This window comes from Amphiura filiformis, chromosome 14 (genome assembly GCF_039555335.1).
Source record: "Amphiura filiformis chromosome 14, Afil_fr2py, whole genome shotgun sequence".
NCBI lineage: Eukaryota > Metazoa > Echinodermata > Ophiuroidea > Amphilepidida > Amphiuridae > Amphiura > Amphiura filiformis.
Window position 1 is genome coordinate 31,733,780 of NC_092641.1, and position 22,916 is coordinate 31,756,695.

Sequence of the window (22,916 nt, forward strand, 5' to 3'; positions counted from 1 at the left end):
TTGAGCGATGCATTATTACCCTAATACAAGCAGGTGGTAACACGGGATAGTTTCTCATTTATCGATAATATTGATCACATTGGCAGTTGCACTCTGTGAATCTCAAAACTGACTCCTGTCCTGTATTAAATCAGCGTTTGGTATCACACCCGGCTGCATGTAAAATGAAAAACTATAAGCATATGAGAAGTTCGCAGAGTTAACCCCATGAGAACTACCTGCCGATTGGCCAAAATGAATACTGTGTCCAATTATGAACCAATCAAAGAAGCTATTTTAATAAGATCATTAAAATAAGATCATTTGCAAATGCAAGTTTGACCATAATTGGCTATTGAAATGAGCATATCAAGATATCAACCAATCATAAATGCTGAAAAATGTTCCATAGCGTTGATCAAAAACCTCATTTATTTATCATTTCTTCATTTATTCTAATTGCTTTCATTAACTTCAAGCAATTAACCGAGAAAGGACATAAATATTGTGGAGAGAAATGTTAGATGACCATCATAATGCCAAGAAAAAGAACTTGTTAAACCTTGAAACAAAATGTACATGTAGTCTAGTCACAAAATAAAAAACAAAATAAAAAGGCATACTTTTTCAAATGACCATGATGACAAGAAGCAAAAAGACGAGACAAGGGAATTATTAATATCATTCATTAGTAACAGTATTTGGACAATTATCTCAAGAAAAAGCTAAATATTGCATAGAATCTCATTACCACTGTAAAACGTAGAACTGACATGCTTAACATCAAATCCTGATTTCGCGATATTCACGATATTCTGGTTTTCAATCATGCAAAATAGTCACGATTAGGTTAAAGGAACTTGTGCTTTATTTCTTGATCTTTCGACACGTACGCCCAATTGGTTAGGATCGTTTACGCATTAGTTAAGTTACGTCAAATTTGTGTAGGGAAATATCAACCGTATAAACAGACGGACCAAAAACAGAAACGATCTAAAATCCAAGAAATGTAATCGAAGTGTAACATGCCTGTCAATGACTTTGCTGCTCAAATGTGCTTAAATTTGTTGCAAAAGTACAAATAATGGCATTGACTGGAATATTTGGTAGTGATTGACGTTATGTGGAAGTATAGGAACTGTCTACTGTAATACAAACGTATGCCATTTTCTACCCGTCGCCTTGGGCGGCTTGACTTACTTTTTGGGTGCAATAATCCAATAACAATTGGTGAAATGTTACCTATGATTTATAAATAACTCTATTACAATTACTTCAAGTCGTTGATTTCAGAAAAATGGTATTTGTGTGGAAAATGTGTCAATATACTTAAAAATAATTATTTCAAATTGTTATTTTAAACCTAGAAGTCTTAATACTATTTTTATGTCTATTTCAAAAGCTCAGGGCTTTTAATTAACACCTTCTATGCGAGCATAGATTGAAATACTGCAATTGCTCTTGCTTACTTTAGTGGTGTCCTCGAACTACAATTGCAAAATGTATTTTAATGAAAAGTAGCATTAAACGTCTACTAGATTTGATCATTCTTTCGGAAATCGAGTATGAAATTGGATCTTCATAACCTGCAACAAGATCAACATAATATGTAATGGAGTAAGCTTTTCATCAACTGCTTTTGATTGTAAAAATGAGCTAATCCATTCGAAATCCATATGCCCCTTATAGAAGGCATGACCTTGATCTTCCACACAGGGAGTGTGAATTTCAAATGGGTGTACCTGAATGCGTGACTCAATTTGAAATATACACCCCTGTATAGGAGATTAAGGTCACGTCTTACATGGGGGGGGGGGGAAGGATTTCAACTGGAATACTAGTATCCCAATGATTCTTCTGCTCTCATTACGCATTCTGAATTAACAGCTACTATAAGTGCAATTGGACTTTGGAAGGTTGCATTTTGCTTATCGTGTTTGTCACACAGCTTGGCCGAATGGCTAGTTCTGAAGCCATTAGCCATTTGTACTTCACTACAACACACAAAACTTACTGAGGATTGCCTAATGCTTTTTGCACAGAAATATTTATTTATTGATCCGTTCTAAATGGATGTCAATAAAAACAAACAAAATAACAACAACAAATAAACAAACAAAAGAACCTTCTAAAAATGTTATAGAATTATTACCATTTTCATGTATGGAATACTTTGAAATATATGAAAACTTGCCTAGTGTCGACTGATGTTTTTTCTTGTGATAGTCATCATAGTCTTCACATTATCAAAAAATGAGTTCACATTTGTGTGGTGACAAAATTTACCCGTGCGTTGAAAATTAAAGGTGAGTTGGGCTATTCCAGTTGAAATCCATACACCCCCTATGTAAGACATGACCTTAATCTCACACACAGGGTGTGTAGATTTCAAATGGAGTCACCCATTCTGGTAACCCCATTTGAAATTCACATTCCCTGTGTGGAAGATTAAGGTCATGTCTTCCATTGGGGGTGTATGGATTTTAACTGGAGTAGCCCGTTGAATCCTTCTGCGTGTTTATATAAGCTACAGGCTAACTGGTCTACATATGCCATGATAAACTTCTTAAAAATCTATTTATAAACAAACCCTAGGGTTTTGAAAATTTCTATCCAACCAAGGAAGAATTATTACGAGATCGTCCCTTTAGGCTAGGTCCAATATAAGGTCGTCCCTAGAGGACGTATTGACATTAGGGAAAGAAAGAGAGCGCCAGGGGAGAGTTTAGAGAGGAGGACTTGGATCGAACAAATTTAAGCTGGTCCGTTCCATACATTGCTAAACCAATTTGCGATAACTAGCTCAAAATCCTTAACCATTGGGCATGGGTTGATGTTTAATATCTGCGAAAAGGGGCCAAATTGTCGATAAATATAGGCAAATGTTAGACGAGACTTGAATTTTACATTATCGTTACTACATATTTGGCTAGAAAATTAATAATACTATTATACCAAAATAACAGTAGAAAATAATATTTCGAGTTTGTGAGAGTAACGACCGCATTATACAGAAAGCTTCCTATGCGCGGTGGCAGGTCGAATCAAGAAATGGGACTAGTCGATCGGTGACTTTAGAAATATCAATGGAATATATTGAAAATATCTAGGGAAGGGGGTTAGCAGGTAATTGCCGGAGCATCAACTTTCATAATGTACTTTTGAAATGCTTGTATTACCGTATTTCTTGACATTCTGGGAGCTTAAGGCACTTTTCTTCTTATAGTGGACAGATGCAAAATAGTAAAAATAACACAATTTGTTACATGAAGCCATTAAGGATAAAATCCTGATAAATTTCGACAAAATAAGAATTGAATGGGAACATTTATCCATTTTAAACATAAACACAAATTTTAACATGTTGTTTTTGACGGCGATGCCAATTTACCCTGTACAACAGGCGCAATGAACTGTGACAAAAATATGGCTATAACTTGAAGACACTAATAATTATTAAAAGAAATAATGTCGTGATGCACGAAAACGTAATAATCTGATAGCTAAGACCAGATGGTCAGAAATTCGTATAAAGTAGATTTATACAGTTAAGGCACTTTATTTTGTTACTGCAATATAATACCTATATAATTGCAAATCTCGTAACAATAGTCCAATTAAAACATTGTTTTATATTAATGAAACGTTCTGACCCATTGTCATGTTTATAAAGAAAACTATCCCAATTTGACCCTTTATTTAAATCTTAACCTGTTTTTCTCGATATCGGGTTACTTATTGTTTTCTTGTGGGCACCTTTTGAAGTAAGAATTTAAATGGAAATATACTCTATGGCTTGGATGTTTGTACCCTACTTTTGACTTCCTCTTAAGTCCATTAGCTGCTCCTCACCACAAGACTTGGCCAGAAGATCATTCAAAAGCATTACTGAGTTCTTGATTTACTTATATTCTCTGAAATGGCCGCAAACATTCATGTAGAATGTCTAAAAATTCATGAGAAACACTGACGGTCTGCCACTAGAAAGCAAAGACCTTTTGAAGGCACGTGTAAGGCGTTAACAAAATAGACGATGAAGTTTCGCATTTTTAGCCAGAGGCGAAACTAACATGAAACGTTTAATTGGATTGGGTAGATATTAATCCTATCTAGTGTTAGGATTAGCAACCGACAAATGAAATTGCCCGATATGTTGAGCCTTTTGGGTGGTTATTGAATTTTCTGCCCCGTCAATCACTGGTTTAGCGGCAAGTTAAGGGCTGGTGTAAAAAGCTGTGCTTAATTATGGGATCAATAGTTAGATATTGGCAATGTTGTTATTCTATTGCATTAAGTGTTGGGCTTTAGACCAGAGCAGATGCACACCAGGTTGCATCCACATTTTGCCAAATAAGGGGATGATAAACATTACGGAATGAGCTTTTGAAGGATAATATCGGTGATATAGGAGCTGGATTTTTAAGAGGATATTTTTATTTGCTTGGATTGAAAATATTACCGCAGATCCTCCAATATAGCACCAATGGAATAGATATCAGTGATTTAATGGTGAATTTCCGACGGAAGTGATAATTTATCTTAGTCTTATCTTGGAGATATGTGGTATTAACGAAGAGCAACTGAAAGATATCAAAGAATAAAGCTACCCCTTTTGGTGAAATCCTTCGTGCAATTGTGCAACTTTGGAGTGCAGAAATATTAATTCAATGTGTGGCAGTACATAATGGTATATAGTCCATTTACATATGGAAGAACTTTAATTTTGCTGGATTATTGAGGATGCGATATATCATCTTATCTTTGGAGAGTGCAAATACCTTGTTAAGGAAACATGAAGTTATTCAACTTGTGTATAGTTATTCTGTTCTATGTTATGGATGATGCATCTTGTTCTCATAGTACAACACCACCGTTGCATTTATACTATGGAATGCCAGGTATTGAGTTGCTTACTGCTTAAACTAATGTAGCTTGTAATAATAATGGAATGAGTCCATATGCATATAATATAGATTCCAATTTCACATATTTCTATATCAATGGCAGACATTGCTGGGTTCCATCTCACCTGAAATGATGCGGCCTTGGCGGGGATTTTAAACTGCATTCCACCACCCATGATACACGTAGCCAACAGAATGATACCATAAAAGATCAATTTTTAAGCGTCTTTTATTCACCCAATTGGGCAGTCACAACACCAGTTTGGTGCGGATGGGACCCAGTAATGGCTCAATATAATTATTCTGACCATCACTTGGCTCGTTGGATTCGTCTATACCCTATATTTATCACAGTGCAATTCTTCATTTTTATTGGATAAAATCGCAGAATGATTTGGGCAAGATATTCGGTCTGAAATCCCAATACCCGGTTGCATAGACCTCATAAAACATGTATTGACGTCTAAGGCATACTTTAAACGACATTCACAGAGTATTAATGGAGTGCTCATCTTAAAATGGGTCAAATTTATACAGGCTCCCGTAATAACTGTGCAAATAATTAATAAGTTGTTTTTGTAATTACCGTTGACACTTCTGGGTTTTACACATGCAATATTCAGCCAGTGAAGTTGCGCGTAGAACATGCAGGTGAACATGGGATTTTGTTGAGAAACACGGGAGAATGATAGAATATTCTCCTGAATAGAATATCCTCATAACGGAATAAACAACATTGTTAACAGGGGAGGCTATACTCCAGAGGACAGAATAACCGGCAGAATAACAGCATGTCATAACAACAGTACCACTCACTGTATGTACTAGTTATGCAAATAGTTAAAATACTTGTCAAGATTGTTATTTTATTGTTGTTCAACAATACAATTAAAGACTAATTACATAACACACCAATACTTATTTTATCAATAGAAAGCACATTAACAAGCTCATTTAGTTAGTCGAGTGCAGGATGGTCGTAAAGGCTTTTTTTTATTACTACGCACTGCCTCCTTGCACTAAGTTGCCAACTTCTTGTTTTTAGGATTCAAGAATTGAAAATGTTCTCTATCGAAAATATTCTCTATCGAACTACAAACTAAATCTTGGATGCCTTTATAAACATGATTACTGATTGTGTAATCGAGTAGCTAGCCTGTTTGTATTGTTTCGTTGAGAAACAGCAGTGTTTCTATTCCAAATTACTTTTGATAGCATCAATGTTCAAGTATAATAGTAACAACTGTAATATCGTAAAAGTATGTACAATCTGTTTACTAGCGATACCAAGAATGAATTCTTCTGATTAATGTATCGCTTCTGGATATAACATACCTACTGACTAGACGAGACTATCATTCAGTACCTTACCTTTCTAAAGGCATTTCAATCTGTATACAGAACCATTTCTTAATGGAATGTACTTGGACATAGTTTCTACAAGTGCATCAGATAAGTCCAATGTAGTCATTTAATCGTACCTATTCGAATGATAATGGACAAAATGTGCTACAAAAGTAACCCGTTTTATTACTTTAGATGATAAGGATCAGACAGGCAACCTGTCATTGCTTTTACCTAAAAGATTGTGCAGTAATAAGTACATGTAATGCAAAAATGTTCTCTTTGAATGGCGATGACGTTGAGTATATAAGTTATCTTTAGGGCATGATAAAATATCTTAAGTGGGTCGAGCTTCTATCTACTGCAAGCAATATTATTGTATCGTGTATTGAGTATACGTCATTATAAATGTACCTTAGTATTAAGCTGTATGAAAATGATTATTGCCTGTAAGTTTCTGGGAAATAAATACAAGATTCTACATATAATTTATAAAATGTAATACGATATGCACTTATAATTGTTGAAATTGAGCTGCTGAACTTACGTTTCTAATGAAAAGTTACAAGATTCAACATTCAAAATGTAATACGATATGCACCTAATTGTTGAAACTGAGCTGTTGAGCTGATGTATTTAAGTGATTTCTTTGGAAAGCAACAGAGCTTCCCAGAAATTTCCTACCAATTTTATTGCATAACATGACAAAAGCATGTCGAGAAGTGTAGGGACTATATATTTATCAGTAATACCAATGATGTATTCTTGTTCAGATTCTGATAATGTATCGCTTCTGGATATAACATACCTACTGACAAGGCAAGACTATCATTCAATACCTTACCGTTCTAAAGGCAATTCAATCTTTCTTAATGGAATGTACTGGACATAGTTTCTACAAGTCCAATGTAGTCATTTAATCGTATCTATTCGAATGATAATGGACACAGTGTGCTATATACGTAACTCGTTGCATTACTTTAGATGATAAGGATCAGACAGGCAACCTGTCATTGCTTATACCTAAAGGATTGTCCAGTAATAAGTACATGCAATGCAAAAATGTTCTTTTTTGAATGGCGATGACGTTGAGTATATACGTTATCTTCAGGGCATGATAAAATGTCTTAAGTGGGTCGAACTTCTATCTGTTCCAAGCAATATTATTGTATCGTGTATTGAGTATACGTCATTGTAAATGTACTTTAGTATCGAGCTGTATGAAAATGATTAGTGTCTGTAAGTCAAGACTTCAACATATCAAATGTAATACTTTAATAGTGTTCACTTAATTCAATTTGTAGCTCGTTGTAAGATTGGTAATAAAAAATTCACAGATCTTAACGTCCAGTTAGAAGATGCAGACTTTCGAATAAACTGACGGATACTAATCATTTTGAACCAAGATGTAGAGAGGTCTCACCTCTTCCAGTATTTGATTTATTTTCAAACTGATATTTGAACTATACTGGACAAATAATCTACACCAAAGATAGACTTAGATATTGTAATGATTGCCACAATGTGCATTTGTTCTTAAAGTTCTTACAGAAATACTTCCATGTTACTTTACGATCACAAACAGTACGAAAGGATTTAGAATACAATACAGGGTGTATCAAAATGTTTGGTACCCATCAGATTTGGTGTTTATTGACAATATGTAACATTTTATTCTCTTGAAATGACAATGATTTATAGTTTGATGACCTTTCATCACATTCATCTACAAATAAAGAAGCTCCTGATTTACGTTTTGTTGTGGTAGTCTTGTCTATAATCACTGGACACTGATGGGTACCAATCATTTTGATACACCCTGTATAAAAGGACTACTTATATAATAGTTGCCAGTTAAACATAAAATGACCGCAGTCATTAAAGAATCCTCAACTCAAAGTAAAGGCTACAATCACATGTTCATTGACGGTGCTTCATACAATTGTTGTACCTGCCATGTCACGTTACAAATTGTGGTCGTTAGAGTCTTGCTCAAGTTTCCCAAATACACAACACAAAATGATTTTCTTTTGTATTAAATATATAATAAATTATCGTTTGTTTTTCTCTCTTCCAGCTGCTCAACCGATCATCTTATCTCATTTCACCAACAACACCCTACAACCAGGACCCACAATCCACCTCTCCTGTGTAGTAGCTGGCAACCCACTGCCTACTGTAGAATGGTATCGCGATGGTATACTCATTCATCCAATGAAACGATACGTAACGAATGACGTCATCAATGAAGATGGTGACGTAGTGAGTTATTTGAATATTAGCGGGTTAAGGACTTTGGATGGCGGTGTATTCAGATGTGAAGCTTCTAGTTTAATTGGGAGTGCTTTTCATGAAGATAAAATTAATGTAATTGGTAAGTTTATACAAAGGAATATTTTGCTATTATGCTGTTGTAGGTTAAATATCACACATTAGAGCTGGGCAGTACTCGAAGGAAGAGAGGGACTATTTTCTTTCATGGCATCTGAAAAAGGTCCTTTAAAGTCACTGACAAATACCAAGCTATATGGCCAAAAATATGAAATGCAGAAATAAAACGTTTTCTATCATTATTTTACAATTTTGATAAAAAGTTTTCACTGCAAATTTCCCCACAATGATAAACTATAAATAAGCTATACGACTGATCAGTGCCAGAAGTGGGCAAATACAATAGTTGCCATATGTAACTGTCATGTGCATGAGTACAATATACTGTGTGTAAATTACCAAATGTTCACATGGCAGCTATTGCACTTACCCGCTTCTGGCACCGAGTATAGTCGATTAGAGCAATAACTTCTACTGATATTTCGTTTTATTTTCACACTCTTTTTGGAATACAATGTTTACGACGCATTCTATATATATAGCTAAATATAAATGTCAGAGCAGAGCAGATGTTGATACAAAGTGTGCTATTCCTGTTAAAATACATACACCCCATATGGAAAACATGACCTTAACCTTGCACACAGCCGTGTGAATATCGAATATGGTTACCTGAATGGGTGATACATTTGAAATCTAGGCCACCACGTGTGGGAGATTAAGGCCCTGTCTTTCATAGGGAGTATGGATTTCAACTAGAATAGCCCAATGCCTTCGTCAAAGTTGTAGTAAGAAATCAAGCAGACAACAGTGTTGTAAATACATTGGCATCGACCTGTTTACGCCTAGTAGCATTTATTTCCAAAAAAGTAGTATATGGGCGAAGTAGGCAAATCACGATGTTGCAAATAGCTCGCTTCCCTCCATGTGATCAAATATTATACAATGTTATAGCAGTAGTTTCATTTGATTATTTTTGCCCTCAGAAGTAAAAATGTAGTATTTGCTAATTATGAACAGAGCAGATCATGTATAATTATTTGATAACTAGGCTGCCCCTTGCCTTCTGATATTTCGAACTTTCTTTCTGATATATTTTAAGGAGTGAACTTCTTGTTTTGAGGTGATGTTTTCACGGTGAATTATCCTCTTTGAAGTACATAATGTATCATCGTGTTCTCGTTAGACTTCTCCGTAGTCCACTTGCCATTGTGCATATTCAGAATTACCTTTGCATTTTTAAAAACTCCGATTGTGTGCACAATTGATAGATTTTCCTGATCTATTCAGTCACCGTACGCCCTCTGTTAGCTTGATACCCAAGTGTATTTTTCGTGAGTGAGCAATTCTCCAAAATAAAACAGACTGCTAGAAAATCACTGGTAGGCATGAAGGGAGCAAAAATAAAAAAAATATTAAAAAACAAAAGTAAGGCAGGACACAAATGATCACTTAGAATGCCTACATCTAGGGCAACTAGATTTGTTTATAGACTATTTATTACATTATAATATCGAGATTGATAACATAGGCCTATTTCTAAATTTCTCAAAATTCGACTATGGCATAGTCTATGTTCTCGTAGGAGAAGAAAGAAAAGAAAGTAGGGCAAATATGTGTTTCAAGATTATACAATTATTGTATAATATATTTAAAGTGAAAAACGTAAACGGGTAATTGAGGTCAGGTTCCATCAAGCACGTTACACCTTGCAACCAAGAACAGGCAATCCTCTTTTACGAAAAAAAGAACATATTATCAGAAGCAAACGGGGTGTTATTGTAAGGGAAGCACCCACATCTGTATCGATTGACGAATTGTTGATGTTATCTAAGGTATGATAATTCAGCCGGTTGCTGCTAAGGCTACGCTTACACTTTTAAGGAATATGACATCATTCTTACGACATAGTTCATCTACCTCCTTTAAACATTCATATCTGAACATTTTGACCTCATGTTTTGAAGTATGAGTTTTTTTACCCACTACATTAAACGCCATTCTGACAATGCATAATTATTAGGTGAAAGAATAGCGTCGTCAAAGATGATAGTGGTGTGATCTAATTTAGATATAGTGGTGTGGTCTAATTTAGATACAGCTGTGTACGTTAACTCAGACACGTGGGTTCTTTTATCTTACGGCTTTTAGTGCTGCCAAATAGGTTTTAACAGTATTGCATTATGTAAGCATTGAGTTGGTGTATAATGTTGTGTTGTTTATTACAGGGTTATCTGTAATAGAGGTCTTTGCCATTAACAACCTTACAAAAGCCAATGTTTCTGAACCCGAATGGAATAAATTCGTATTCGGTTTAAGTCCTATACAGATTAAAGTGACATGCATTTACAAATACATGTCATGTAATCAGTCTCGTTTCTTTAAGACAATAACAAAAACAAACAAACAAACAAACAAATATAAAAACAATACAAAACTTCAAAAATTATAAAAAAAGAGGGAAATACGCGTAATGAGGTCAATTTTGACGGGCTCAAATGTATCACGCTCTATGACATCATAAAAAGTGAAGCAATTCCCAATTACACTAATGTACTGAGTAATGACTCCTATGTAGTAATTTGTCACGGCCATGTTTGTGTGTAAATTAGGAAATCAAAATGCATTGTGGAAAGCTATTATCCGTCCTCCCTGACCCATTCCACGACCGTGGATTCTTTTTGGAAAAATGAGTATTTCACCAACCAGCTTTAGGTAACTGAAAATTATGTGATACCAACCTGCAACAATAATTTGTTATATTATAAATGTAAATTAGAATTCTTACCCAATTTTTTTCTTCCATTTTATTTTTTCTTATTTGCTTTCGCAGAAAGAAATTTGTGGGGAAATCTCTTTATAACATCGTCGTCGATTGCCTTTAGGTCTTTATAAACTGAGCTCAAAAAGAAACTTATAATTTTTCACAAGGTCATATCTTGAAATCCTGTCTATCAAATTCTACCAAAATTACACACAGGTTTACTTCAATACTCTACTCTTAACACATGTCAGTAACCACGCAGTTATCCAACTGACACAACAGCAAAATGCACTGACATGGAACAGCTTCCTGGAACACATTCACAGCCCAGCCCGGTTTCATGAAAAAAGTGTATGAAAAGCAGAAAGCAGCACCGTTTTATCATCTGTGCAAGGATCTTGTGTGCATTCTCACAGATTTTTTGTGCTGGGTGCCAAGTATTGGGCTGTGAAAGTGGCGGATGTCCAGGAAGCTGTCCCATGTCAGTGCATTTTGCTGTTGTGTCAGTTGGACAACTGCTTGGTTACTGACATGTGTTTTGAGTAGAGTATTAAAGTAATCCTGTGTGTAATTTTGGTTCATTTTGATTGACAGTATTTTAAGATATGACCTTATGATTCACGCGTTGTAAAAAATTATAAGTTTCTTTTTGAGCTCAGTTTAGAATAGAGTCGTGGATTTAGTTCAATAGGCTACCACATGCCTTCACTTTATATTATATTTACGTTTACAGGTGTTGATGGGAAGTGACAGAGCCTTTTCAAAAATGACCTCCTGAAAGCCCCATTTCATTACTTACGAGAGCTTAGTGTAGCGTCTTTAAACTGGACATACGCTTTTTTCATTTTCTACATAATACTCTATCTTCCTTTCTGTTTAGGATTCAGAATAGAATCGTCTCGTTTAACAACCACGGGGGAAAATTGAGTATTGCAGTCTCGTAACCTATCAAATCAAAACATTAGATTCTAAAGATTTGTGACTTGCTACAACGAAAGGAGTATAAAGTCGCCAACCGGTAGTTTCGAGACACCCTGGCTGATTGAGTTGATGTTCTTTGTTTGCCGCGCACCTGTACAAGCCAGTAGTATGTCCTTCGTGGATGGCCCATTGTTCCTCCATTCACAAAGGACATACAGACATACTTCTGGCTTGAACAGGTGCGTGTGAAACAAAGACACCAACGCAGTAGCCAGGGCGTCTCGAAACTGATAGCTCATTTCGTGGGAGCACGTCACATTTTGTCAGTAAGATTGATAAAGCATCGTAATGAATGCGACTTTACACTTTAATATAGCGAGCAAGAGGTCCAAACATAAATTTTTATGAAGAAGTAATGATTATTTGAGATATCCAGTTGTAAAGTATATTAGAAGTAAAACAGTTTCATCTATTTTGTTTGTCGTAGAAAGCAGAATACGGTAATTATATTTGATGCAAACTTTTAATTATAAAGGACAACGCTTGGAAAATTTAAATTATATCCTCTTTTTAGCAAGGATCATGTGGAGGTTTAAAATATGTAGAGTATATTTTGTTACTAAATTTGATATATCAGTTGGACAGGTGAAAATAATGAAAGAACAATTTAGGTAATTAAATGCATTGCAGGAGATTCACCACTTATGTTTTCATTTTTATGCAGGTCCTCCATTTGTACGTCCACTAGCCAACATCACCGCCATTGCCGAGACCACTCTCTATATCGACTGCCACGTGGTCGGTTACCCTATTCAAACAATCACGTGGTATAAGGGCGCCAATCCACTGCCATCTAATATACGACAAGCTGTACATAGCAATGGAACGTTGTCAATACGTAGTGTTGAGTCGGGGAGAGACGAGGGCGAGTATAAGTGCGTGGCGTCGAATAGACAAGGGCAGAGTTCATTACAGAGCATGTATTTGGCTGTACGAAGTGAGTATGAACGTAATAATGAGATTGATTAAAAAATAATGAAACCGGATGTGCAACGATTAAGATGAAGCGTGGCAATATATAAACAGGACGGCTATAAATGATCGACACAGCAAGAGGAACACTATATTGTATTGTACATTTTGACATATGTGACGGATGTATTCAAGTTTTGATCTTCGAAAGTCACCTATCTTGGGTAAAAAGTCACTTTTAGTAACGTCAAAAATCACAAAAGTGTTTTTGTTCTTCTGAAGCCATAAAACCTTCAAAATGTATAGTAATGTTAGCTTTCCATAAACAGTGTGTCCTTTCAGAAAAAACAGAGGTAAAGTTAAATCTTACTTTAAATTTTAAAACCCATACGTCAAATAGAACTGAAAGATTTTGGATTAGATTCCCTAAAATTGATACGTGGACCTGGTTCTTCGTTTTCAAAACATGAAAGAAATATAACGAGGTATCGCATTCAGATTAGGTTTCTTATCAAAGAGGCAGCATTTGAAACTTTGTTTCTCGTCTGGAAATACAACCCGCCGAGTATTGTCTTAAAGTCTTGTGACCCATATATTTAAATCCAGTTGTTCTCTTAGCTATTTTCCATATTTATACCATTATCCAAAAGGCACCAAATGTCGAACAATATACGGTATACTTGTATCAAGGGTTTACCATATAGGCTAGACGCTCTTGGTTTTGAAATTTGAGTTTCCATGATAACTGCATAATGCCAGAAGTGGGTAACTGAAATAGCTGCCATGTGTAGCCTCTATTAATTAGATGAGTACAATATATTGTGTGTGAATTGACAATTTTTCACAGGGCAGCTATTTGCATTTACCAACTTCTATTATGCACTAAGCAGTCGTTTTGTTCTATACTTACTGCTTAGCTAAAATAAATCAGTATAGTCGTTTGAATGAAAGCATATCACGGAAATTCGATCTTAACATCTTGTCTGATCATCGTCACATTCAGTAGGTAATAGGCCTATGGATAAAATCGCCGCGCCGTGATTTATTCATACCGACGTATATTTTACTATAAACCGTCATAATATTACTTACACAGTACCTTACGCGATTCGCCGAGCGCGAGAAGCCACCTTGGCAAAAAAGGTATTCGTTGAAAATATATACGACAAAGTCGCCCTCTATAGTCATTAAAATACAAAGGGCGGTTTATAGTTATCTACGATTCGCCACTATGCGATAACCATAACGATATTTTCAGAAACGTGTACCAGCAAAGAGGCCTAGTTTTTAGAAGCATTAAACCAAGTACATCCATGAAAAAATAAAACACGGTGATATAGGAAATCGAATCTACCACATTCATTTGCTTGAAAGGTTTTGTTCAGGAAAGGAAACTAAAAGAATTTGGGTCGTCATACAATTGCTATATGTATGTCGAGTTTTAACCTTGTTTTGCGAGGCACAAGTGTTTGGCAACATAACCCCGAATGTCATCCTCGAAAATTGGGCAAATCGCATGGTGCATTCCAACTGAGACTGAGAGTATGTGAAGCACAGAGATCTAAAACGAAACGGAAGTGAGGAGCAGTAAACCTCGATGCACCGTCTACATTGTTTTCCCTAATGTATAGACGCAGGGTGATTTGTCTTTTGTTCTAACTAAAAGACATTTCCTCGTTTAAACCTTTCAGTTTGAAAATAAATTTCCAAAACAATAGTGCGAATTGACGTTATTTATTTGAAACATTGAACACAGTGGCAGTACTTGTTATGTGTATATTTGTTTTACCCAAGGAGAAAAATCTATAGGGTACAATCAATGAAAAACCATAACAAATTCAATACAGCTAGATGTATTCATATTGAAATTTAAAGGAGAATTATTGGCAGGTGTGTCGTGTATGGATAAAACGGATGGTTTTCCTCTACCAGGAGTTCCAAAGAGAAGGAATCTTAAAGTACGAAAGATGAAGATAAAGATGAAGATGAAGATGATGAAGAAGAAGATGAAGATGATGATGAAGAAGACGAAGAAAAAGAAACTGATCACGAATAAGATGAAGATGAAGATGAAGATGAAGATGAAGATGAAGATGAATATAAAGATGGAGATGAAGATGAAGATGAAGATGAAGATGAAGATGAAGATGAAGATGAAGATGAAGATGAAGATGAAGATGAAGATGAAGATGAAGATGAAGATGAAGATGAAGATGAAGATGAAGATGAAGATGAAGATGAAGATAAAGATAAAGATAAAGATAAAGATAAAGATAAAGATAAAGATAAAGATAAAGATAAAGATAAAGATAAAGATAAAGATGAAGATGATGATGATAGATTGCATAGAAATAATAATGATAGTTGTAGTTAAACCTATATAAAATTTAACGGATATGGCTCCACCAAATAGTATCATGTTTGATACATTTGCTTTTGCATACGCCTGCTTCCGTTTAACCTTAATGGAAAAATCAAGCATTTATTGATTACAAATTAATTATTTCTCTTGATCAATATCCATACTGGCATGATGGACAAACAATGGCACTTTTAACCTTCGGGTAATTAATTATTCAATCTCTCTGAACCATTTTCAAAATATGTACCACTAAAATATATTTGTAAAAGAAGTTAATTATTTTAATGTTAAACCAAATTATTCGTCTCTGTTGCTCAAATTAAATGTGTGTTGTTTTTAAATTTCAGTACCACCTGAAATCCAACCAATTTCATCTCGGGAGCTTCGTCAAGGAGAACGCACACACCTTCTATGTATCGTATCACGGGGGGACCTACCTTTAACCATTACATGGCTAAAGGATGGGCAACCATTACCCGAAGATTCAGGAATAACTGTACATGGACTAGCGGATTTTAGTAGCTCGTTGTCAATAATGAATGCATCCCCGATGCATGATGGTAGTTATACTTGTGAGGCCAGCAATCAGGTGGCTACGGTGAATATGACAACTAACTTAGTCGTGCTAGGTAAGTAAAAAACGGTGACACAAAGCACCAAATATAATTTAACAGATTTTACAATATTTGTATATTTTCACCTTAAAAATAGTCAATAAATAGGCGAAACATTTTAATTTGGCCCATGTGTCTAAACCTGTGAAGTGAACCATCTACTTTGGTATAGTTGCATGATAAACATCTCAAAAAAAAGTAACTAACCCCCCTTAAATAATGGCCATTATTCAAAAAGGGGCTATTGTATTACAAATCTGCAAAATGCGTTGGAAGCAGAATTTATTTCTGCGTATTTTGACACCTCATTTGATACGATAGCACAGAAAACAATAAAACACCGGTCAATTTAATGTAGTGAGGTCCAGATTTGAAAGTTGCACTTACATGCAAATTTTTACAATACAAAAGCACCCAGATATCATTACACAGATTTCCTTCCATTACACTGAATGCAAAATCAATACAATTTACTGCAACTTTCAAATCTTGGGTTACATTGATTTAAATGTACTCTGTGATGTCAATATTTAGTCAATTGCTGCAAATGAGGTGTCAAAATGTGCAGAAATAAATTCAGCTTCCAACGCATTTTACAGATTTGTAATACAATCACCCGTTTTTGAATAGTGGTTATTATTTAAGGGGGGGGGGCAGTTACTTTTTTGGAGATGTTTATGTTTACTTTGATCAGGTCGTAATCGGCGGGCATTGTTATACTTCTGCCACTACGCCGAAAAGTATGTAACCGACGTTAAGAGTGATATTTTTCATATTGACTTAAGATCTAAGGTAGCATAATGTTATCTTTATCTATATACACGCAAAACTTACCACAAACAACAATTTAAACCACGTTGAGATAGGAAACACGATGTCAACAATGGCAAAATATGTAATGAAAGGTATTGCAGGAACTGGTAATTTGAGATTGTTATTTACAATTGCCAAATATGTAATGAAAGGCATTGCATGAACTGGCAAGTCAAGATAGTTGTCAACAATTGCCAAAATAGTAATGAAAGGTATTACAGGAACGGGTAAGTCAAGGTAGTTGTCAACAACTTCCAAATATTGTTTAAGGTATTACAGGAACTGACGAGTCAAGTTTGTACCTCTACTTTAAACTTATTTTTAATGAAATAATACCTGATCCCATCACCCAACGTTTTGGGTGGTTTATACCCTCGTACGATACATACGTGGTAATGCATGTGGACTATATAATTATACCCACCTTTACCAGACACAAGATATTGTGTATCAGTAACACGTATATGGCATTATTAACCGGGTTAAGGAACACCATTACACGGGGGCACTTAGAATATGCTGTAATTAACCGCGTTTCAGAAAACACATTTTAAGGGTAACTTGGGTTTATTACATTTTAAGTTAGTTTGAAGGCCCATTTAATGATCCCAGCGAAAGCGTAAAAACAGAATCGTGTATAAATTGCTTAAAAGTGAAGGATAAGTCATTTAAATGAAACATTTGAAAAATAAAATAAAAAACAAACAAACAAACAAAAACCAAAAACAGAACAACAACATCCCCCAGAAAAATGTTGAAGCCCCATTCAAATATTATATATTTTGTCTTTAATACACGAGTCCGCCATGTTAGCACATCTAGGCTACTAACAAAAGAGTAAAAAACTGAATTTTAATGATTTTTACGATTTTCCGAATAAACAAATCGCTAAATAGGGCTTAAAGTTCAGAGAAGCATCAAAACAGGTAACAAATAAATTTAAAAAGTATCATCAATTTCATACTCCCTTGTAGAAGGTATTTCCAAAATCTTCCACAAGGGTAGTGTGGTTTTTAAATGGAATAGCCCATTTTATGCCATACCCAACTCTCAAAACGGCTTTATGATCAATTTGAATAATCCTTGCTCTACGGGTTTAATCATCTTCTATCCAAAAAATGGGCAATTCCTGTTGAATTTCATACACCCCATGTGGAAGACATGACCTAAATCTCCCACGTAGCGGGTGTAGATTTCAATGGAGTCACCCATTCAGGTAACCCTGTTTGAAATTCACAATCCCTGAGAGGAAGATCAAGATCATATCTTCCATATGGGGTGTACGGATTTAAACTGGAAAAGCCAAATGTATGTCACATCCCTTATCTCAAGCATTCATTAAAATACTTTTTTTTTCTTCAACTTACACTTACAGTGCCTCCCAGCTTCTTAGTGCCCCCAGAAGACACGACAGTGGTTATGAACCAAAGTGTACAGATACCATGCCTTGCAGACGGCAGACCTCAACCCTACGTGTTCTGGAAGAAAGCTACAGGGCCGGGGGCGTCCAACTACCAGGATCTTCCGCTTGATCAGCGATTTCAGGTTGGTCTACATAGGAAATAGTGACATCATTTTGAACTCACGTTAGCTTGTTGTGATTTGAGTACGTTAACTCTCTTCACACGGGTGTCGATTGCAGACGACATGTTTCAAAATTTTTTTAAAAATTCAAAAATTTCAGAAATTTAAATTTTTATGACCATATTTGGAATCAGCATGAAAATTGCAAGAAAATGAGTACAAACAAGCCTAGTATTGGTTCAGTGCTTCTTTAGATAGCTCTTAATATTTTGAGAAAATATCTCAATTTTTTATGTTGAAGGCTATGGCTAGCACGCAGAGCATTAAAGGTATACAGGATGCCATTATGAAAATCATGGAATGTTGATTTCACTTAAGGGATCTAAAATGAGCGTTTATTGCGTTTCGACAGTATTTTTGTGGGACATGAGAGCACCTCGGACCTATCGAATTGCATTCTGAATACGAAGCATGTCTTTCTGATATCAAATAATTTTCATTTTTGAAAATCACAATATAATACAAATTTTATGACAAATTATAAAAATTTGATATTTTTCAACTTTTTGATATATATCAGTCCTCGAAGTAAATTATATAAATCTAATGATATATTCTTAAAGTGTATGTAGCAGGGAGGAAAAGCCGATGGTCAATTGAAAATTTTGACCTTTCATATTGAAGATATGGATTTTTTTCCCAAAAAGACCTAATTTTAAGCTTATGTTGCGTTATCTGATATTTCACTAATTACATCGTGACGATAGGCCAGGTAGTTATACTTCCTTTATGAATTAAAAATACTAACATCATTTTAGTAATTCTAATTACAAAATAACATGGAATTATACAGGATTTCTTCAAAGTAAAATATTTGCAATTGTGTGCACATTATTAATTTATATCTATTATAAATAATATGTGACGACTCGAATTGTTTTAAATACCAACGTTATAATAATTGAACATTTATATGATTGAAGTTAGCATTCAAGCGACAGTTTTGTTTTAATATCTGGCTATAACTTTTCTTTGTTCGATATTGTTGGTTGTCTTTAGGTAACAAAAGCATTTTATGTATTGATGTTAAAAGTTAAAATAACGTACTTCACTTCAATTAAAATAATAACAGGTGCAACCAAATGGGTCCCTTCGAATCTCCGAAGCAGAGAAGAAGGATGAAGGTTTTTATCTCTGCCAAATAGGCAACGATGTCGGGTCCGATAGTAAAACGGCCAAATTAACAGTCTTTAGTAAGTATTGTTTCCTTGCTTTCATCCATAATTATGAGGTTGAATGAAAATAACGTGTAATTAGGTACGTCCTGACCTTATATATATATATGTCAAAGGTCAGATATTGTCTTTTAGATTTAATTGGTATACACCATTTGAAATCCATACACTACATATGACAGACATGACCTTAATCTCCAGATTTCAAATGGTGTCATCCATTCTATTCTGGTAACCCTATTTGCAATAGCTTGAAATACACACTCGCTGTGTGGAAAATTAAGGTCATGTCTTGCACAGGGGTGTATTGATTTCAACTGGATGGAATACTCGTAGAGCACATTGCTCACACATTTATTTGCATGGTTGATAAGAGCACTCGGGTTTTGGTTTCCCCCCTTCAAGATGGCTCTTATCTGAAATATTGATGACATTTAGTTTTATATTCTGTTAAAGTAAATCGCTGTCTGGTTTTCGAATGTGTTAAAAAGAACCTCTAAACATTGCACGTTTCAGCTCAAAACAATCTATCTAAAACATAGTTCGGGCTTAATTTGCCTTTTTATGAAGTTTGACCGGAAGTTTGTAGTCTTACAAAATCTAAGGAAAACTGTAGGAATGATGAGGGAAGTATAGGTAGTAAATCCGGATATTATAAAACAAAGACAATGAGGTCAGTGTGGTAGAGAGAGCTTATGGCAAATTACCAGCACGCACTAAACGAAAGGAAACAAGAAAATTGATTATTTTGTGCAAAAACATGTTCCTTCCTGAATACCAGGTCCTTTCCAGACAGGTCGATCCTAGGGGAACTGCCCAGTCGTTAAAGAAACATTTCCTGATTCTTATGAAAGGACGGTTGACTAAATTTTGAAGGACGCCATTATGTTGACAGTCTGATGTTGCTCACCCTTAAAATCAAGACAATTCGTAACAACAAATATATTCATTTTGGGGTGGTAATTAGGTTGAGACAGGGTTGGGATGTTTAATGTTTTTGTGTATAAAGTAAAGTGTTGTTATTACCTTATTTGGATCAACATTCTTTCTAAAAGTATCAAAATACCAGTTTATGTACGATGTATAACATGGATGGTGGTGAATGTGATGCAGATAATATACGACACTCTATATTCTCAACTGAGTTTATGAAATAATGTTTTAAACATCGTACCTTTTCGTCTAAAACAAAGGCGTGAAAACACAATTTTGAAGTCACCGAGTGGCCTTTCGATTGGGGCTAATTTCAACGATGAATTTGTGACATTGGGGTGACACGCGAGTGTGACAACAAATTTCAAATTTTCTTCGGAATTGTATATATTTCCATGACCATATTCGGAATCAGCATGAAAAATGCATTTAAATAAGTATTAACAAGACCAGTATTGGTTCAGTGGTTTTTAAGATAGCTCTTGATAATTGGTAAAAATATTTTAAAACTGGGAATTTTTATGTTGACGTGTATATATGGCTATCACGCAGACATAAGCCAATTCAGTATTGCTGTCATGGTTCCCCCCATAGACATTCCTCAACCCGGCATTTTCTTCATCATTACGTTGATTGTGATTGTGAAGGGTCGCACCAGTGTTTTTATGATGTTATCCAGTACTATGTTGATGTATGAATCAAGGTTTGGTCTCGTGTTAGTAAAAATAATTTTATTATTTGAATCATTCTTACAGTTCCCGCCAGATTTCAGACACATGATCAAAATGTCACCGTCATAGCTGAAAACCAAGTAATCCTTACATGTGCAGCTACAGGACATCATCCACTGGAAATCCAATGGAGTAAAAACAGCGCCCTCTATACTCGGTTAGAAACCTCCGGGAAATTCCTGATTGAATCGGAGATCATAGAGGGTGTGGTGAAGTCAACGCTGACGTTGTTTAGTACCACTCGTGATGATTCGGCTGTGTATAATTGTCATGCTAGGAACGAACATGGAGAGGATGATAAAGTTATTCATTTGTTTGTACAAGGTAAATTAGTCCTCTACTATTTTAAAGGAATTTTTGTGAACTTTTACTGATATACGTATGCTATACATAGGCCTACCTTGTTTCTTGGTCTCGGAGTCTGCATACCTTTTATTAATGACAAGTGCCAACATTTGAAACAGATGTTGTTAAGATTTTTGTTTGATTAAGTGGTTGAATCACAAAATGCATAGCCCCTTAAGTTAATGTTTGTCGTTTATATACGTACCTCTTACAAGCACATAAGTGCAAAAGTGCAAGCAACGTAAACTTTCCTGTTCCCGGATGACCTCGTGAAGGTGTTCAACGTGTTGGGGAGCCCTCGTGAAAGATGTTCAACGTGTTGGGAAGCCCTCGCAAAAGATGTTCAACGTGTTGGGAAGCCCTCGTAAATGATGTTCAACGTGTTGGGGAGCCCTCGTAAAGGGTGCAGTGTTCAACGTGTTGGGGAGAAATTTTCCGTTGCTTGCATCTGAAATTAAAAAAAAACAAAAACAAAAAGCTCATAGATATTACATAACGCATGCCATCATTACAGCATTCTAACTATATCTTTTCCCGTCACAGAACCTCCTGAACCACCACTTAATCTGACTGTGTTGTCTATAACAAGTCGTTCTGTCACACTTGGTTGGCGTCCTGGATTTGATGGCAATAGCCCATTGACTGGGTACACTCTGGAATACAAGAATGATACGGGTAAGACTGGGTTTTGTAGATTGTCGTTTGTCTATATGTAATAGATACAATACATCGTACTGTAAATAATGTAATTATCTTCGATTTGGCTACATTATATTAATAAATATGAATTTGCACCTGTCACGGGAAACCTAAACGTTTGGTATATGTATTACGTATTTTGAAAGGAGATCCGAAATATGGAAAGTCTACATTAGTTTCATAATTGTGAACAAGTCAATGTAAATATATAAATGGTTCGCGGGCGTGTGTATGGGTATATGTGTGGAGTAGGTGTGGGGGTTTTTGGTGGATATTACTTGCGTGGTTAGATAAATGTCGCACTTATGTTTTTTACATTTTTTATGTATTGGTTTTGCAAGAAGATCCAAAGTATGGAAAGTCTACTTTAGTACCAAATTTGTTTTAACAAATGTTAACACATTTAGTATCAAATTTGTTTAAAAAAATGTATCCTTATTTACGC

The 22,916-nt window shown here is 35.3% G+C and overlaps 1 protein-coding gene across 1 annotated transcript in view; it reads left to right on the forward strand.

The window, feature by feature from the left end:
- The window catches only part of LOC140169362 (cell adhesion molecule DSCAM-like), a 186,231-nt gene that overhangs the window by 143,353 nt on the left and 19,962 nt on the right, over positions 1 to 22,916 (forward strand). Inside the window, 7 exon segments of the mRNA XM_072192619.1 lie at positions 8,305 to 8,601; positions 12,968 to 13,240; positions 15,925 to 16,206; positions 18,380 to 18,549; positions 19,661 to 19,781; positions 21,452 to 21,751; positions 22,316 to 22,447. Of these exon segments, the coding sequence (XP_072048720.1) occupies positions 8,305 to 8,601; positions 12,968 to 13,240; positions 15,925 to 16,206; positions 18,380 to 18,549; positions 19,661 to 19,781; positions 21,452 to 21,751; positions 22,316 to 22,447 (1,575 nt within the window).